The 20,789-nt window shown below is 40.9% G+C and overlaps 1 protein-coding gene across 3 annotated transcripts in view; it reads right to left on the bottom strand.

Moving 5' to 3' along the window:
* DNAJC6 (DnaJ heat shock protein family (Hsp40) member C6) overlaps positions 1-20,789 on the bottom strand; it is a 154,930-nt gene that overhangs the window by 40,055 nt on the left and 94,086 nt on the right. For all 3 annotated transcript variants that reach the window (XM_027113992.1, XM_027113994.1, XM_027113993.1), the window contains 3 exons: positions 8,703-8,853; positions 7,688-7,737; positions 7,430-7,578 (listed from right to left, as the gene is read on the bottom strand). In XM_027113992.1, the coding sequence (XP_026969793.1) occupies positions 7,430-7,578; positions 7,688-7,737; positions 8,703-8,853 (350 nt within the window). The remainder of the gene's footprint in view (positions 1-7,429; positions 7,579-7,687; positions 7,738-8,702; positions 8,854-20,789) is intronic.

The raw sequence follows: 20,789 nt of genomic DNA, 5'->3' as shown, positions 1-20,789 counted from the left end.
CTACCAAACAATCCAGGGTGACCCAGTATTGGGCCTCTGTCGATTTAAACTCCATAACAGCTTGCCCCTTTCACCCAACATGATTTGGGTCTATTTCTGGCCGATTCTTTATCCTCAGATAGATTCCCCATTGACAAGTTCTCAAGGAATGGAAATAATGTATTGATTAAAACCAGAATAATTGGGAAGAAAAATTTTGCCATCAGAGGAATTGCAAAATATACTTTTATACAAGCTGCTTCCTGCCTGTGATGTTTTTCTTTCCCTTGGTAAATTTCTATTCATACTCCAAAGCCGAAGTTCAAGTGTTCTCTTGTCTCCCACAGTTTCTCTAACATCCACAGGCAGAAGTGCTTAGTCATCTCAGTCATCTTTGTCCATTTTCACCTGTTATAGCTTTCACCAGTAGAGCAAAATGGTGAAGCCACAGTTGGGTTTTCACCTTAGCTTTACCACTTACTACCTGATTCACCTTAGACAAGTTGCTAACCTCTCCAAGCCTCAGTTCTCTTGTGTGTAAAATAAAAATGGTGGTAAGAATTAAGGAGCACAATGTAAACACAGTAAGTGCCAGCTTATTGTATTCAAATTAACTGTTTATGTCTGTCTCCCCCTCTAGACACTAAGCTCCATGAGAAGAGAGACCATTTTTCATTTTTGTAACCCAAGTCCAGAGTCCACGTGCTAGTCCAATGGCAGGCACTCAGTAGGTATTTGCTGAGTGAATCAATGAGTGAAAGAACGAAGAATGAACCCTATTTGGCAATCCCTTTTTTTTTTTTTTTTTTTTGTGGTACGCGGGCCTCTCACTGTTGTGGCCTCTCCCGTTGCAGAGCACAGGCTCCGGACGCGCAAACTCAGAGGCCATGGCTCACGGGCCCAGGCGCTCCGGGGCACGTGGGATCCTCCCGGACCGGGGCACGAACCCACGTCCCCGGCATCCACAGGCAGATCCCCAACCACTGTGCCACCAGGGAAGCCCGGCAAGCCCGGCAATCTCTTCTTATAATAAGATTTGTCTTTGTCTACATGTAAAGTACCTTGAGGAAGGAACCGATTTTGTTGTTTTTTTAGGTTGCGACCATGTAAAAGTGTAGGAAATTTGTTTTCTCAGGCAGTATCTTTAAACCTTTTAGAAACTGTATGTCACTCCTACAAACACTAAATGTCAATATCTGAGTCTCAGCTAAAAGCTGGCTAAATTGTTCTTAGCACAATAGGCTAATTGTTCAGAATCATTAAACCAATCAAGTAAATAATATTAATTTAAAGTACTGCATAATTACATATTTACTTGATATATAATTATACTCCATTAAGCAAACATACAATTAGAATTTTTTAAAAGCATGTGCTCTGTCTAAAGGGGAAAAACATTTAAGGCATCAACAAAATCAAAAAAATTTTTTAAACGAATTCAATCCCTGCAAGTGATTTCTGTAGCTCTGTGAGGTTCACAGCTTCATGCAATAAGCACAATCCTTGGGCAGGTGACACTTCACAATGCTGCCTCCAGTCTCTCTGAACCCCTCCTGGAGCTGTAGAGCATCAGAAAACGCCATATGGATTACAGGCTGCCATGACACCACCCAGTGGGAAAGGAGGCCAGAACAGCACCAGGGCTGGATGCCATTTGGTTTTCATCTTTCTGTCTCCCCAAGCACGAGATAAGAAGACAGAAGCATCCCATTTGCTGAGCCTAAGAGCAAAAGGGGCTATGGAGAATCAGACTGAAGAGCCATATCCAGTGTCTTAAGAACCTGACACCATTTTGGGAGGACAGGAGTACTTCAGGCAATAATTTATTTGGCATTTTATTATTATTAATGGTAATTATAGCTTCCATTTACTGAATGTTTACTCTAAGCCAGACATTGCTATCAAATGTCTTCCTTACAGCAAACCTAAAGAAAAATTTTCTATGTGTGAGATAGGAATCCTTGTTAACTCCATTTTATACGGGAGAAAACCGAGCTTTAGATGAGGTGAAGTAACTTACCCAGGAAGAGGAACAGCTGAGATGCGAATCTAGGATAATTCATAAAATTCAAAATTTGTGCATATTATATGAATTTCACCTCAATAAAAAAAATAATAAAAGTTTGTATACTGTCTGATGATTATTAACTAGAATTCCATCTTACATTTGTGAGATAGTTATGGGATCAAGTGATGGCTATTTTTTTACCAAAGTTACTAAGACATTCAATTCACTGAAGGCTGCAGAACTAGAATGTGGGGCTTCCTGGTCCTCTGGCTCCCAGGCCAGGGATATTTTTCTGCCCCATTATTTCCTGTCCTTACACTGATGCACAGTGGCAGAGGACAGATGAATATAATCTATAAAGTCTCTCCGCTATGGCCAACTCCCTTCACCAACCAGCAAACCAGAGCAGAAACAACTGGGAGCTATGGTGACCTCTTTGATGAATTCTGGAAGGAAAAAGGAAAAAAAAAAAATGTGACCTTCAAACAATCCTTTAAGAAACCCAAGTTGATCATATATTTTCCTAAAATTAAGTTCTTTGCAAAGAGGAAGAAATTCTACAAGATTATGCAGTTTAGAAATAGTCGAAATAAAAGAAGATTCTAAAAGAACCAGCTGGGTTTATCTTTTCAGTGCTACTAACTGGGCTCCTTCAGCATACCCCTTCCTGGTGAGACAGAGGAAGGAGGCTCAAAGTGGCACTGGAATAGCATTATCAGAATGTAAGAACTTTAGGGCAGGCTAGACTTGGTGGCCATTCATCTGCTTTTCCATTTATTGCCAACAGCAACACCAAGAAATGTGTAAAGCAGTAGTTCCTGACATTCTAGGGCAGAGCTATAAAACCTTCTGTGCAGAAATGGAACCAGTGCACACACACGTACACACAGAGTAAATGGCTATAGTGTTTACTTGGGGGATGATGAACAAGGTTTGGGTATAGATACTAGTGATGGTTACAGAATATTGTGAGTGAATTTAATGCTGCTGAATTGTACGCTTACAAATGCTTAAAATGGTAGGTTTATGTTATGTGTATTTTACCACAATAAAGAAAAAACAGGAGTGAAAACAGATGGTTAAACTCTCTGAAGCCCATGCATGGATCGAAATATACAGTGGAACCGTGTCTTTTAAACTCAGATTCAGAACATCTGGCTTAGATGATGCATCTCATTGGTCTACAGGACTTCACTGTCAACATCAGGATGTTTATTTCCTCAAGGTAGATACTGGCTAAGAAGAGTCAAAACACTGACATTCAATATCTCCTCTGCAGTCCTGAATAGGTATTCTAGCACTCTGAATGAAGGGCTATCTGCCACGTTTTGTTTTGAGTCAAATCCTCTGCTAAAATTGAAACTAAACACAGAGTCCTATTTTAACATTCTGTTACATATGCAAATACTAAGGAATTGCTATTTAATTATTTCATATGATTCCTGTCAACCCATGTGGTTTCTAAGCCTAAAAGTGAATCAAAATACAGAGTGATGCCCCTCAAAAAAGTAAAATCTTCCTAGAAACAGCCTGTCTCTGTCACCACCGTCTTTATCTCCAAACACACGTCACATAATAAAAAGGTAAAATGACTGAGTTCAGGGTTCAAGGCATAGAGATATAGACACAGCTGGACTCCTGTGAGTCTATAAATAAAACCAGTCTTGTGTTTGGTCTTTTCCAACAGTGGTATTTATAGAAGCCTTGGCCATCTACATTTATTAAAATAAGAATTAGCTGCAGACCTAGCACTCCACTGGTCTGGAAGGAGGAGAAAATGATTTCAGGCCTCAAGGACTGGAAGATGAGAACCAAGAACACTTTTCTAAGTCATGCAACAGTGGGATGCAAATCAATTTGCGGTGTTAGTACTGGGAAGAGAAAGGACTAGGAACTTGAAAAGAGATGTAGCCACATCAAAAACAGAGCTAAGGGGCTTCCCTGGTGGCACAGTGGTTGAGAGTCCGCCTGCCGATGCAGGGGACACGGGTTCCTGCCCCGGTCCGGGAAGATCCCACATGCCGCGGAGCGGCTGCGCCCGTGAGCCATGGCCGCTGAGCCTGCGCGTCCGGAGCCTGTGCTCCGCAACGGGAGAGGCCACAACAGTGAGAGGCCCGTGTACCGCACACACACACACACACACACACACACACACACAAAAAAACAGAGCTAAGATGAAAATACTAAGGCTGTGGGACTGTCCTAAGATGCAACTGAGGGTTGAGGGAGCTAGGTCAGAGGGTCCTCTTCCAGTCCCCAGAGTTCTGGGACTATCTATAAAGGGCTAAAGGTGCAGTGCAATCCTGCATTTTAGGGGAAAGAATTGGAAAAGACTTGTGGGATGTGGAAATCCTCCCCTTAGCGAAATGTGGCGAACAAAGAAGGGGTGGGGGTGTGGCATGCGTGGCCTTTCAGGGAGTGGGAGCAGCTCATGCAAAGAGACTGTGCGTCTCCCCTGGTGGGAGCATGGTTCTCATACAGCGGAGAACAGTGAAAGATGAGCTAGAGAGGCACAGAAGCCAGATCTTGCGGAGCCTGGTAAGACACAGACTACAGTTTGCATGGAGAAGAAATAACCCCACTGCTTTCACCTAGACAAGACTCATGCGTCAACGTCCAGCTCTCACTGCTGTCTCCCTTTACTAAACTCCCTCAGTAGGTACTGTAAATATTATTGTCTTTAGAACGTCCTGACTTCTCTCTCCAACTAGGCTTAAGTGCCTTGAGAATAAGAATCAAACTTTTTTTAGTTAATTAATTAATTAATTTTATTTTTGGCTGCGTTGGGTCTTTGTTGCTGTGCACGGGCTTTCTCTAGTTGTGGCGAGCAGAGGCTACTCTTTGTTGCGGTGCGCAGGTTTCTCATTGCGGTGGCTTCTCTTGTTGCGGAGCATAGGCTCTAGGCATGTGGGCTTCAGTAGATGCAGCACACGGGCTTCAGCAGTTGTGGCGTGTGGGCTCAGCAGTTGCGGCACGTGGGCTCTAGGGAGCACGGGCTTCAGTAGCTGTGGCTCATGGGCTCAGTAGTTGTGGCTTGCGGGCTATAGAGTGCAGCCTCAGTAGTTGCGATGCACGGGCTTAGTTGTTCCAGGGCATGTGGGATCTTCCCACACCAGGGATCGAACCCGTGTCCCCTGCACTGGCAGGTGGATTCTTAACCACTGCGCCACCAAGGAAGTCCCAAGAATCAAATTTTTATTTGATATCTATGTGTTCAACAATTCTTGGCAGGTACATTCAATCTTCTGAGAGACATTTCTTAGCCATGCCAGGCACCGTTCCAGGTAGCAAATAAAATTAACGTGTTCCCTGCTCTTCTAGGGCAAGTGAGAGCAGTCTGGGGCAGATATTCCATATGCAATTCCTGGTTTCTTTGGTAAGACTGTTAAGTCTGGTCACAAAATACATAGTTACACTAATTGATGCCTTTCTTTAAATATCTTTATAAAAGAGCTTGCTTTTATAAATCATATATACATATAAGAGATACCTTTATATGCATGAATGCTTCTATAATGATATTACATCTTTATTTACTTCCAGAGGGAAAATTTTTCAGATTATCACAACTATTTCAAGATTAAATAAAATTTCTATGAAATATTATACAGGATGTTCCATGGTCCTCCAGTTATAAAAATGATGTCTCTATGTGTATCACTGAGTCACTTTGCTGCAGAGCAGAGATTGGCACAGCACTGCAGATCAACTATGCTTCAATAAAAAACAAATCAGAAGAAAGAAAGAAAGAAAGAAAATGATGGCACTGAGTCTCCAAACAAGAAAAATCAATTCAAAATATTTGCATCTGAATTAGAAATAAAATAGCTACCCACATTTTTATTGGATGCTAATTCCCTTGCTCTGAATTAGATAATAGATGGAATAAGAGGTGGAAGGGCAGTTAACTACAGGGAATATTAAAGAGCTGCATTTGAAATCTCCGTTATAGAATGGGAATTGGGACGAAACCACTTTAGAATGGTTTTATCAGTGCTTCTCAGAGAGTGGCTCACAGGGCAACAGTAGAAGTAACACCCAGGAAGTTGTTAGCAATGCAGATTCTCACCACACCCCTCTGCTGAACCAGAAGTGCCAGGCCCAGGTGTTCAACAAGCCCTCCAGGACATTCTGATGTACACTAAAGCTTGAGAACCACTGGGTTACCTCTTGCCTATTTTGAAAACACTCTGGGAAAAGAGAATCCTTCACAAAATTCTCCCTTATCTTACTGAACATTAGGGCAGAAAGTGGTCTAAGACAGCATACAGACTCTCTTCTAGTTTTTACTGATCAGGAAACTGACGTCCAGAGATTATTAATGGCAACTAAAATTTGGAGCAAAATGTGTTCTGGCATCAAAGCTGAGATCCTCAATACACAGTACACACAACCAGCTATCATTTTGCATCGTTGAAATCAAGTTTCACTTTAAAGGGTCCAATGTGTAAAACCCCTTTCTATTTATTAATAAATCCAGATGTAGCTGAAGAACCAATCGTATCTAAAGGCTAAGGCAAGATTTTTGAAAACGTTCCTGAGAGAGAAAAAGCCTGATTTGAATGAGTAAATCAAGAATTCAGTGGCCAGAAATATCAGGCTTAACATCAGGTTCAAACCAAAGCCAGCTCTCACAGCTCCTTACCTAGACTGAAACTAGAACTATTTCTCTGCCTAGTTCTAAAAGCTCCTTGAGAGGATAATCCAGGTTTCCAGGTAATACTGTCAGCCCTGAGTAATGGCTAAGACACACGCCTGTAGTCTTGGGCAAGTTACCTTACCTCTCTGTGCCTCAGTTTCTCCATCTACTTCAGAGGACCGTTGAGAGAATTAATGAGATATTGCATGTAAAGTTCCTGGAACACTGTAAATGCTCTAAAAATGTTGCTGCTGCTCTCACTGCTCTAAATATTAGCAATAGTATCACCAAACCTACAGTGTGGACTGTTTATGTGCTACACCTCACTTATGAAACACATACCTTTACCAAATGTCAGAAAGCTATTTCCATTAATACTGGTGTGTCTCTACTGGTTTAGCCACACTGCCTCATCGTGATGCCAAAGCAGCAATAAGGAAGGGTGAAAGGCATCATTAGTGCTCCAGCATAAGGGTCTCCAACTGCCCTACGTAGCAGTCAGTCTCCACTGAGCCGCACAGCAATGTGCCCTAACAACTGAGCAACCAGCCACAGCTGATTTGAGGCCCTCAATTAGATGGTATCTTATTGACAGAGAAACTTTCCTACAAATATCCTCACCCGAGGAAAAGCCTCAGAATATCTCGTAACAGCCTAATAAAAATTTTGTGGATAGAGAAGTGTCCAGAGTACATAGTTTTTCAGCTCCATGTGCCGAAAGGCAAAGGCTTTGAGGATAGCTCTTAAGGGGGAAAATACCCTCTTATATCTTCAACCTTGTGATCAGAGCTAAAATTCCTTACCCTGCTATGAAACTTGGCAGTTCGATAAGACTTGGGCGACAGATTGTACACCGTGTAGTGGTCAAGATGTCTGGAATCCAAAAAGCTTCGAATGTCATCAACCTGATTTCTGAATCCTATGTCAACACTGTCCAGAGGAAAGGACATCACTGGAGGAAGGGTCACACAGAAAAAAAATTGGTTAAACAGGTCCGCTGTCGCGATGGGCAGCCATTGAAAGCTGAGCTATTGGGCAGTTAATAAACATGAGAAACTTACCAATAATTCTGGAGGTAACATAAGTGAAGTCTAAATCTCCCTTCGAGTAGCTAAAAGCAAGACAGGAAAGGGCACTCATTAAAATGATCCAAATGTCCCACGATTTCTCTCTCTCAATCACTTGCACATCATGACCTGGGACACTTCCATCCAGTAGCTATATTCTGACTTCCCTTCAGGCCTTCCCCCTAACAAGTAAGCACTGTTGACAGAAGACAGCCCACACCCTCAGGAGCACACACCTAGCACTCCAAACAGGGCATGCAGCTAGGGGGTAGGGGAGGAAGTGATGGAGAAAGAACAAAGGACCCTTTTTTTTTTGCCTACCAGGCGCTAGTTGGGGATTGAAAGTAAAGGATACAATTACTGTTGAAAAAAATTAAAATGTTGATTAATATGTTGGACTTCACATTTGAATTTCTGATTTAAAACCACATATTTTAACTTAAAGCCTCCCTAGAACTTTCTAATTCCTAAGAATAAAAGAAGAATTCATATGGCCTGCTTGTAAAAGTTTCACACAGTAGAAGGGTAGAAACTTCTCCCAGTAAATAAGTTTTAAAGGGCTATTAAGATACGAAAACAAAATTCTGTTTTGATTACAATCCATAAGTATTGCTTATTTGGATTGCATGTGCATTACTGTCTCATTTAATTCTCAAACCACCTAAAGACATAAATTTTACCAGGGTATCAAAGCAAAGCTCACAGAGGTTAATTAATTTGCCTTAGGTTAACAAGGGGAGATACTGCATTAGAATTCAGGATGCTGGATTCGAAAGCCAGGGATGGCAACCACTATCCTCTAACGTACCAAGGGGCCGAGTCCTCCCAGCCTATGCCTGTAGCTTCTGAAGGACTCAACTTTGCGGCTTCAATGGCATTCCTAGTCAATCAGATCCCATGCAGTTGCATCACAAAATTGATAGTCTTTGAGCCAGACAAGCAGTTGGCAGGTAATCAGATCCTTGGGGGGCACAGAGTCCATTAACTTAATGGGGAAGGACACACATACCTGGTAACAGATTGTATAACTCTGGAAGACGTGTCTTTGAGGGTGTCTTTCAAGTTGTCCTTTAGGTTACTGAAGAGTCTCCCTGCACCTCCTTTCACCATGTCAAAGAGACCTCCCCCATAGCTGGGCTCCATGTCTGGAGACGAGGCACCTGCCAGTGAAAATCAGAAAAAGAGGTAATAGCACAGACGACACAGGAAACCAATCCCTCTTTGTTCCTGAAACATACGCAGACCGTCTTCGGGAGTCTGGGACAGATATTCCTGCAAGTTATGTCATGCTTCCAGAACTTACTGACTCTGGGTTACAGACAGCAGTCTGCTGGACCTCAGACGAGACCAAGGAAAGCCCCTCACCAAGTTCTAGAACAGAAACCTCCAGAGCTGCATATCCAATACTGTAACCACATGTGCCAACTGAGCGCTGGAAATGTGGTTAGTCTGAATTGAGACGGTGCTGTGAGTATCGAAGTGTCAAAGTGCAAAAGATGTAAAATATCTCATACATTTTTATAATGATTACATTTAAAATGATAATATTTTGGATATATGGAATTAAATATACTATTAAATTAATTTCACCTGTTCTTTTTTAACATGGAGACTAGAAAATTTTAAATTATATATGTGGCCTGCATTATACTCCTTTCAGGCAGTGCTGAGGAAGAGCAGCAGTCAGCTGAGAAGTGAGTCCAGGGGCCTCCTCTGGCCTTCGATGGAGTTAACTGTGTTAGAAGACTCCTTCTATGGCTATCTCGCAAAGTAATAGTTCACTTCCATCCTGGGAAAGTATTTTCTGAAGGGCCCTTATAACAGCTTTTAAGCTTGAGTACGCATAGTGGTCACTGGTGTTATCTGTCAAGTATGTCAGGTTCTCCTCCCTGACAGTTTCATAAAATTGTACTTTCTGGCTCTTTGTGACTGGCTCTAGTCCAGAGCCTCTCAACCTTGGCACTATTGACCTTGGGGCCGAATACTTCTTTGCTATATGTGTGTTGTGGTGGCTGGCAGGGGGAGGGGTGGATTGTCCTGTGCATTGTAGGGCGTTTAGCAGCATCTCTGACCTCTGGTGACCCCCCTTCTCCAGCTATGACAGCCAAAATGTCCCTAGACGTTGGCAAAATTAGTCCTGTTTGAAAACCAGCACTCTCGTTTATAATGTGAGTGGAAATGTTGTGTGTCTCTCTCAGTCTGGAGCATTTAACTGTTAGGGTGAGATTATCCATGAGAACTATTATCCATAGTTCTCATTCCCATATATTCTCTCTCTCTCTCTCTCTCTCTCTCTCTCCATAGCAACCCACAAAGTCTGAGATTGTGGCTACTCTGTCCAGGACTCCTGGCTCCCAGAGTAACGAGCTTGTGGCAGAGCTCTCAGCTGACCCTTGATGCATATGTACCATGAATGAGGAATAACCCTTTATTATTAGAAGCTACCCCATTCCCATTTTAGGACTGTTCATTAACATAACTTAGCTTACAAAGATTGATACAGGAAGGAAGTAGGAATCTGTGTAGAGGAAGCTAATGGAAACAACAGGCAGGTAGGCTGTACAGACCAGCAGTCAAGAGCGTGAGTCACTCTTACCTGGGTTCTGGCAGGAAGAAAGATTCCTGACTGTAAAACAGGGATTAAAAATAGTGCCTACTTCATAGGGAAACATAAAATGAGTGTACCTTAAGCATAGTACCTACCACATTTAGGGGTTAACAGATTGCAGCTATACTATTATTATGCCACACCCTGAAATTCCTATGTTGATGATATTTTTTAATCTTTGTTCACTTACCAACTCTTTGATGACAAAGGGCAAGAATGACATCTCTTCTTTTTAGAAAATTGCAGTATTTGTTCTATACTTCAAAATATGTTAGGAGGATAGATCCCTGGATCTCAGGTACAGCAGAACACAGGAACTTATTTAGCTTACAAGAGCAAACCTCTGTAACTTTGACTCTGTTGCTGAATAAGCTTCCTTCCGTGCTTTCCTCAGGACAAGGGGGGTGCATATCTATGTTCCAACCAGATCAGTTATTTTAAGTGACAGGTAGATGCATGCATGTGGACAATGGTTAAATGTGCTTGTTGAAAGTCTGGAGAGAAAATTTTAAAACAAACAAACTAATGAAGATGGATCTCACATTAAGTGTTCTTACAAAACAAAACCAGAAAAAAAAAAAAAACGAAAAAACAAGCCACACAAAGGAACACAAGAAACTTTTTGGACGTTGTGGTGATAGTATGATGAGTATATGCATATGTCTAAATGCATCAAGATGTATACATTAAATGTGTGTGATTTTTGTATACCAGTTATACCTCAATAAAGCTAAAAAATTAATTGCAGAAAAAGGAAAGTTGGAGGAGGAATTTGTAGATTAAAATGTCTTAAAAGATAAATCAATAAAGTATAATGCATGGAACTTAATCCAAAGAAATTATAAAAAGTTAATGACATTTATGGGCAATTGGAATTGGAACAATTAACTGAGTATTTGATGTTAAGGATTTATTGTTAATTTTAGGTGTACTAATTATACTGTAGTTATGTTACATATAGTCTTTATCTTTTAGAATACTGAAACATTTATTATACATTTTTAAAAACTGCAATGTTTAACATTTAAAAAAATAAACGGAGAATAATAAAAAATACTCATGTAATTAGAACCTGAATTGCTAACGCTTATATAGCACTTACTATTTGCTAGGTATTATTCTAAACATTTTACCTACGCTCATTCATTTCACCCTCACAGCATACCTATGAGGTAGATAATATTATTTTCCCATTTTATACATCAAAAAACTGAGGCACAGAGGTTAAGCAACTTGTCTAAGGGTATACAGCTGGTAAGTCAAGGGCAGAGTTGGGATCTGGGCCCTACGCAAACTTTACAACCATATCTTTCTTCTCGTATCTTGAATTTAATAGTTATCATTCCAAATAATTTCTTTAAACTTTTATTTCATATGTAGGTATCCATAGGCAATACATTAATATTGTTTTTCACACTTTCAAACTATATATAACTGGCTTTCTGTTTGCAACTTTATTTTTTTCACGCATCATTATTTAAAATTCTTCTATGCTGATACCACATATACCTTTAGCTCACTTAAAGTATGCATCCATTAGCCCATAGATGGATACTAAGATTATTTTCTATAACAAACAATGTGGTGATGAACACATTGGCTTGATTACATGTGAGAGATCTCTCTAGGTTACGCCTAGGAGTGGAAATCTGCTTGGAGATGGGATACACACATCTTCAAATTTCTAGATATTAACACATCATTTTCCAAAGTAGCTGTATCAGCTTAAACTCCCACTAGTAGTACATACGAGCTCCGTCACTCTACATTCTCCTTAACACTTGGTATTGTCAGACTTTAACATTTTTACCAATCTGGTGAATGAGACAATATCTCCTCTTGGTCTTATTTGTGGTTTCCCCCAATTATTAGTAAGGTGAAGTATTTTTTATTGTGCTTACTGGCCAGGCAAGCTGTTCTTTAAATCATACTTCACGTATCTACTAAACTTCTATGAGCCGTTTAGATGTTCATACATATACCTATAAATACATGTTAACTGTTATGTACTTACACCCTGATCACAAGAGGTTTTGATGCCTAAGTCACCATTAGGCATCTATTTGAAAACAAGGCTCTATTAGAAATTACAAAGAACAATCAATGCAGGTGAATAAACAAATGAATAGACACACGGACAAACACTGATAATGTCTACCACTTACTGAGCTTTCCCACGCACCAGGACCCCACTTGGACTTCTATGTTAGTACAATTTCACGTTCTGGGAAATAAGGAGGGTGTTTATTATCCCCATTTTATAGGTGAAGAAATGGAGGCTCAAAGAAGGGAAGCAACTCACCTAAGATCTCAGCTAACAAGCGGTAGAGCCAGGGATTCAAACTCAGGTCTGTACAATTCCCAAGCCTACACTGTGTCTCCATGTCACGCTATTCCACGGCCCCATATTAGCCCACAATTCTCACAGCTGTAATCAGGACAATCCTTGCCTGCCTTACACACAACCACCCCTCTCCTATCCCTTGCTCTCCTCCACCTCCCACATGTATGCCATTCATCTGGCTGCTCTCAGCAGCAGGTGTCCTCCCAACAAGCACTCCCATAAATCACTGCATCTGTCAGACCAACCAAACCAATCTCATTACGCAGGCAGCCAAGCCTCTGTCGCCCACACTGCTTCGCAGCCCCAAATAATTGCCAGGAGCTCGTCTGAAGAGCAGCTCCACAGACCAGGGCTACAGCCACAGATTTGAGAAGGTTCTCTTGTGTTCTGTTTCCCTATGACATAGGGCATATGATTTCCCTTTAAACATATCCACATATAAAAATCTGTATCGTGTTTTCATTTTAAATACAGCAAGGATAGAGCAACATATGCTTATAACTCCTCATTTCCATCCCGAGCCTGAACGCCCTTCTGATACATTACTGTTCTAAGAGATGACCCCAAACTGATTATGCAGACCTCTCTCTGACTCTCCATTTCATGCTGGAACAGCACTCCAAGGCACCAACCTATTTAAAGATATAAATATCCTTGATTATCTAAAAATCAGACTCTCACCATCACTCAGGCTGCATGCTCTATTCATTAGAGCCTTAGAACCCTGCAGAAACCAGAGCCATTTGCCAGGGTTACAAAGTCTGCAACCTCCATATACCCAACTTATCTGTCAAACTAGCCAGGACACAAAAAAGAGAAGAGGGACGCTATCTGATTTTGCCCTAACGGTTCTTTTAGGTGGGTGTTCTGACTCTCCTTAATGAGCTACATGAATGTCAGAAACACAGATTCTCAAAAGGATACTGGAGCCTCAGCTTGCTGAGAGGAAGGGCAGAAAGACTTCAAAAAATGACACAACAAAGAGGGAAACGGTGCAGTCAGAGAGTGATATGCAGAAGAAAAATAATGACTAGTAGATCAGGGGTCGACAAACTACAGCCCATGGGCCAAATCCAGCCTGCTGCCTTTTTTTTATATAGTCTGTGAAATAAGAATGGCTTTCACGTTTTTAAATGATTGAAAAAAGTCAAAAGAAGAATAATGTTTAACAAAGTGAAAACTATATGAAGGTCAAATTTCAACGTCTATAAGTAAAGTTTTACTAGAATACAGCTACACTCATTCATTTACATATGGTCTATGGCTTCTTTCACGTTACAATGGCCGAGTTGAATAGTTGTGACAGAGACCTTATGGCCCACAAAGTCCAAAGTACTTACTATCTGGCCCTTTACAGAAGTTTTCTAATCCTTGCACTAGATGGTTGAAAGATTTCGCATTCTTAGGAATCCAAATCTTCCACCTCTGACACTTTTCTAAATGCTTTGGCTAAAATGGCACCTAGCGCTAAGAACATACCCTGTACTTATAAAGGGTCTTTGGGGATTTGAAGGTCTAAGAAGGTGGGAGTGGGGAGGTCAGAGTTGAGACAGCCTGAGAATGCCACCCAAGGAGAAAGCGTCCAGGTCTGTGACGCTAAGGCTGCAGGTAGAAGCTTGTTCTGTGACGTCTTGTCATTTTAAAATCTAAGCCCCCCAAAGATAAGCACCAGAGAACTGCACTCTGCCCCCTGTGTCATTTCTAAGGATGTAATAAACAAGTTTTTCTTGGAATTCCTAATGTTTAGGAAACTAGAAACAGCATCCTATCTCTCCCAAGTCATGGGAACTCACCATGGATATGACCTGACCTGTTCTCACTCACAGAGTCACATAAAATTTGTATCTCCTGGGAGAGAATCTGTTTCCCACTGGACTGTTAGTTAGCTGTTTGCTCATTTACTTACATTAAGTTTCAGTCCAAAAAATATTTGAAATGATTCGACTGTTGTTTGGAATAAAAAATATGTATTTTAAAGAAGACCAGCAAAATGTTAAGGATGGTCTTAACTGCCTTAATGTAACTAGAAATATAAGAAAAGTACACGTGGCTACTTTTCATAAACATCTTATTGATTTGTTAGCTGTGGACAAAACACCGTGAGAAGCATTGTGAAAGAAGAAGGAAGATGCTGACAAAAGCCTTGCCTTGGAAAGTCCATAATGCACCGTGGTCATTCCCCACATATGCTCCCACTGCTTATACAATATATATGCTCATGGCACCCTAGGCTGCATATAATTTCACTTGGTAACCTCTAAGAAAGGATGCTCCCCCATAAAGCACTGTCATCAAAAGAAAAAGAAGGTATGTAAATATTTATCCAAAACGATGTTCATTGAGGTACTGCTTACAATGGCAAGAGACAATAAAGGATGTATAATTGATTACCTCTAACAATGTAATTAGCTATTAAATTAGCTATTAAAATCACTTTGTAGAAGAATACAGATGCTCACAACAAAAGGCTAAATGAAAGATAAAAAGCATACTAACATGCACAGTACAATCTAATTTTTGCAAAAGAAAAATATTTGAGTTTAGAGAAAGAATTCAGATGATTTAATAAACATAAAATAAAAATAACAGCAATTCAAACTTACTGAATGCCTACCATGTATCAGGTACCAATCTAAATTCTTTATAGGTAGTATTTAATCTTCACAGCCACCCTGGGAAGGAGATACCATTGCTCTCTCCATTTTCCACATGCGGAAACTGAAGCAGAGACACATCAGTGACTTGCCCCAGGTCCCACAGTTACTAAGCCAGGATCTGTACCCAGGCAGGCTGGCTGCCCCAGAGTCCAGGCTCTTAGCTGGTACATTTTCAAAATAATTACAGCAATAATATCTAAGTGGGAGAATGATAAGTGATTTTTTGTTGTTGGATTGTAATTTCTAAACTTTCTGTAATTTACGTTCATGAGGTTTATAATTTAAAATATGTTATGTAAAATAAAGACAACAGCCAAGTGATATGCCATTAAAATTCAAGTTGTCGTTCCTCAACAGATGTAGAGACCTCCCTTCTCTGTACATAAGTCACCCTAGTTCACAGTCACAACGGTTTCTCAGCCCAGCCTATGAGATGTAGGCAAATGTTGCCCATAAGACCTTGAGTAGCTCTATGTGGATCTTGAACTCCAAGCAGGCTGGGAACTTGCCAGGAACATCTTTTCAGTACTTGACTTTTTCTAAGACCTGAGACCCTGCTTCATCGTGGTAGCAACTGCCTCAGCTCTGGTAAAATAATCCAGTATATTAAGAACAGGGAAAAGGGGGCAAAGGACTCTTGGCAACAATTAAAGTTCTTGGGACATCAGCCCCCCTCAGTGGGTCCTCTGGGTCTCCACAAAAACATGTCCATAGAGCATCAGCTTTCCCATTCCTGGGAAGTCTCTGTCATTCAGTTCTAGTAATTATGAGTTATTATTCCATAGTGTTCAGGATCAGGCTGTATCGGGGATAACTGATAATCTGAATTTTGGCATCATGATCTCTTCATATTCTTGTTCTTTTTCACCAGCAAGGCATTTTCCTCTGCAGTTATTTAAGTGTCATAAAGCTACAAACGTCCATTCCTGGATTCTACCAAGTTGGCAATTGCAGGATAGAAATTCCCAAAACTAAAGGGACCTTGCAGAGATGTACCATTCACCCCTATATTAGGAAAATACTATTTCTTCTCCACAACACTTGGCAGGGGACAAAGAACCAGTGTCATCACCACTGAAGGCTTCATCATCCTTGTTTCTAGCAGATTTTCCAGCTCTTGGCTTCCCACAAGTCAAGAAATGCATAACATGGGGATAACAACTAGATATATCATGGAAAAGCCCACTACCTTGGCTTCTAAAATCAAAGACAGCTTACACCTCATTCCCAATTCATCCCTGTTCAGGGAAGCTTAGAGAAAACAGGATGGACTTTGGGGAGACAGGTCTTAGACTGGAGACTTCATTTTTTCACTTAAAATCTGTGTGAACCTAAGCATGATATTTAACTCCTTTAAGGTTGCTTCTCCCTTTATAAATTGGAACAAGAAAAAACAACTTTTCTACATGTCAAAAGGTGTTAAAAGGATCAAACAAGATCATGTATGTCAACGTGACTTTTAAGTAGTAAGATTTTCTAAAACAGTCAGGAATTTTTATTTTAATTCTTAGAAATTCAGCTCTCATGTAAATGAGTCGTTGTATTATATTAAAGATAACAATTTCACAGAAAAAAAAATTTAAGTGAAAAAATTGACACTCCCTATGCCAAACAAGAGGTTAGGCGTGGGACAAAGCCTCCACAGTCAAATTATGGGGTTTAAGTCAAAATATGGGGTACAGATTCGACTTCTGCTACCAGCTGGATATATAGCGTAGCAACGTTAAGTAACTGATCAAGGTCTTGATATCCTTATCTGTAAATTGGAAGCTTCAATAGAATCTCACATAGGATTGCAGTGAGGATTATATAAGTCAAAGTTCTATAAACTCTTAGCACAGTGCCTGGTATGTTGTGCACACTTAACAAATTATAGCTACAAGGTGGCTCTGGGGAATGAAAAGAATAAAGCCATGAAAATGCTGGCTCCAGCAGAGTTAGGCAGCCTCAGCAAAAAAAAAAAGGCCATGCTGTTCAGTTTCAGAGTTGATGAAGACAGACAATAGGGACGTGTACGACAAGGACAGAATCTCTTTCTGGAGCTTCCGTTACAGCACAGGTAAATTCTTCACTTCTGATAGTTCAGAATCACGAGTGTTTAACAGAGGTGAACCTCTTTATAGCTTTGGGGTTTCCTCTTCCCATCTTGAAGTGATCTGGTACCTAATACGGGGAACGATTATGTGCTCTTTGCACAACTAATATTCAGGTTCACACAGATTCACGGATACTGGTTTCTGAAATAGTTCTGTACTATTAGGCACATAATATGAGCTACAAAAACTACAAGTCACTTGATGACATTGCATAGCAGTGGCCCAAGACATGGACCAGTCTGGCAGCCGCTCAACAGACCCTGGGGGCAGAGGCCTGGGTGTGTGCTGCGTCCACCAGCAGCTCCAAAGGAACTCAGCACCACTGGCAGGTACAGCCCACAAAGCAGGTGGTGCCAATGGTTCTGGCTTTGAGGGTCCAAACCATGAAGGGACCCTCAAAATGTATCACAGCCCTGACAGGTCAGTAACACACTCAGTCCTTCTTGAGCTGGAATAAGGTGCTGGGGCCTCTGAGAGAGTCAACTTAACAGGGATGTTGCTGGAAGGATCTGATGCCATTCCCTACATCAAACCATCACTTGGAAATGGGGATCATTTAGCTAGCGACAAGGATACTCTAGAGAATGTCCCAACTCAACAAAAAAAGAGGGACATTAGCATGATGGTGTGTGCTATAAATATTACCACATAGTAAACAATTATATGTGCATGTGTGTATTTGCTTGTTTAGAGAATAAAAGGGACTACACTTTATATTTTATATATATTTATACATTAAATTGTATTATCAGGACAGTTTTTAAATATTTTATTATCACTCTTGATACCATCAAATCAGTATGTACAGTATTTCTTTACCCACTGTTAGGACTTTGATGGGAGGAGCAACCCCAGCTCCTTCCTGGGCAATGTGGCCATAACAGAATCACAGACTCAGGGTCTCAAAGAAGATAGAAACAGGGGAATGAACTTAGATGATTCCCTAAGTCTCTTCCAGTTCTAAAATTCTTTGAGACTGTATCATCGTTGTACAAAGGTCATCTGTTAAGCACATACTCTAGACTAGGCACTCTGCTAAGTAGTCTCCACACGCTACTAAATTAGACCCTCACACGAATAAGCACAGTGGCCCTTGGGTGTCCCACTGAGAAAACGGAGGCTTTGGTAAAGTCTAGTGACAGTCATGGCAGAACGAGAGTGAATCTACGTTTGGCTGGATCCAAAGCCTCTGCTCTTACTCACCTCCACATCCTGAAGTCTTTCACAAGAACTTTGTCTCTCCTGTCCTCATTCTCTCACCTCACTTTGCACCTCCACCCTAGGATGTGGTGGAGCTGTCTGACTGACACAGAATTATTTGTGAATGGGTCTGACCCGCCCACCTTAATCCCAGCAACTCTTGAGTCTTCAATAACAGGAACAATGTTTCATGCTACCTCATACCTTCCTAAAAGGTATTGTGCCATACCTTAGCACAGTACCTGGCACATAGTAAATGCTCAATAAATGTACGTGAAACTGGGCTGCTGCAGAATATAAGAATCAGAGAGAAGACGGCAGAGGCAGAAAGGAAGACCAAACAGATCAACCTTGGGAGAGACTTGGTCTGGGCCTAACTGTAGGCAGCAAATACAACCAGATGCTTCCACTGTCTCCTCATATTTCTCTGAATTTCCGATTGTAGCGCTGTATCATTCAGCCCCCACTGAGCATGCTTGCCTAAGAGATGGAGATTTCATGAAGCTCAACAAGAGCTGGTTATATTTGCTGCCTACAGTTTTTATACTCAGATAAGAGGAGCTAATTAAGTAACCATCTCTGGCTCCTCTTTTCCGAAAGGATCCAAGGTATTTAAAAAGAATGATAAGAGTAGAAAGAATGAGAAATAGAGTCAAAGTGAAGAGCAAACTGAGACCAAAATTGACTTTGGTAGAATAAAGGCAAGGCTCAGTGGTCGCGAACAGGCCGGTAGTGCTAGGGCAACTCCAGCTACATGGATGGAACACATTTTGTTCCTTCATGGATCACTGAAGTCAGGCTACAGTTGTCCATCCAAATTCTACACAGTATTCTCATATAAAACAATACATAGATATTGCTTACTTTGATTCAACAAATATCTTAAGTACTCATGATGTGCCAGGGAAACAGATCTGTCTAGGAGATCTTTACTCTCCAACAGTTGGGCCAAATAAAGAGGTTCCCCCTTATGAAATAATAATGATCAAATCTAACGAGATCAGAACTCAGTGGAATTCTGAAGAAACAGAAAAGTTTCTGCCTACCACATGGCCTCTCAACTCCAGGAAGTGAGGGACCATCACATTTTTTTCCTCTTTTCTTTAACCAAAAGGTCAGGGCTTAAATTGCATAAATGGACCATGACATTTCCCTCTAATGACTAGTCTTGTTGCCTGGAACAGAGAAAACGCCCTCAGTGTTATTTGACCCTGTCCATCAGAGGACAGAGATAGCAAAGAACTGAAGGCCTGCTGAGAGAATACTACCAAGAAAAAAATCAAGCAAAAATCTTCTTTTCACCATTTTGGTTCTATTTAATGGGGAGAGGGGAGGCAACAGAGGCTTCAAAGGGTGACTGAGAACTCTAATGGTCCTCCCAAACAACTACCAGATACACGAGAATCTTAGGAAAGCACTGTTTGTTATGCACATGAAGTTCTAAGAGGAGTCTCTCACCCTCCCTCCTTCCAACAAGATTGTCCTCTCTTAGCAACGCCTAGATGGAAATTCTAGAGCTGTCACTGTAAGCAGACTTCTGAGAGAAGGATCCCACCGCTGCTCTCCAAAGGAGCAGCAACTGTCATGGACGGATATTGTTTGTTGTTTACAAGCTCAGAGTAAATGTGTATGTATACTATATACACACACACATATGCTGCACATACGCCAGAGGAGCCTTACTACATGCTAAGCATCGTGCTAGGAACATACAATACCCCACACAGTAAAACTGACAGATATTTTTGCTCTCATTTTTCAGATAAGGCAAGGGGGCCTCAAAGAGGCAGATTCATTCACACAAGGCTTCTTAGCTAGGATATACAAATGCCTATGTGATGCCAAGACCCGTGCTTTTTTCATTTTGTCAGTCACAGTCAGGTACCTTCAACCACAGAGGTGGAAGTTCTGCTTGAACCTTGAGAGGAAGCAACCCAGACTCATAACACTTCAAAACTCAACGGGATATTAGTAACATATTCCCATGCCTCACACGAACACACTACGAAGACCAAATTATTCTCCACAAAGCATTAATATGATTAACTTTTCTACAAAACAGCTCTACAGACATATAAAAAATTGACATATAATAAACTACACATACTTAAAATGTAAACCTTCAATAAGTATTCACATATATATGTATGGGTGTACACATACACACACACACACAAAGCATTAACTCCAA

The sequence above is a fragment of the Aethalodelphis obliquidens genome, unplaced genomic scaffold (genome assembly GCF_003676395.1).
Source record: "Aethalodelphis obliquidens isolate GAN/ISIS:26980383/991018 unplaced genomic scaffold, ASM367639v1 scaffold13, whole genome shotgun sequence".
NCBI lineage: Eukaryota > Metazoa > Chordata > Mammalia > Artiodactyla > Delphinidae > Aethalodelphis > Aethalodelphis obliquidens.
The sequence above is the reverse complement of the archived record's forward strand: the minus strand, read 5'-3'. Positions and strand labels throughout refer to the sequence as shown.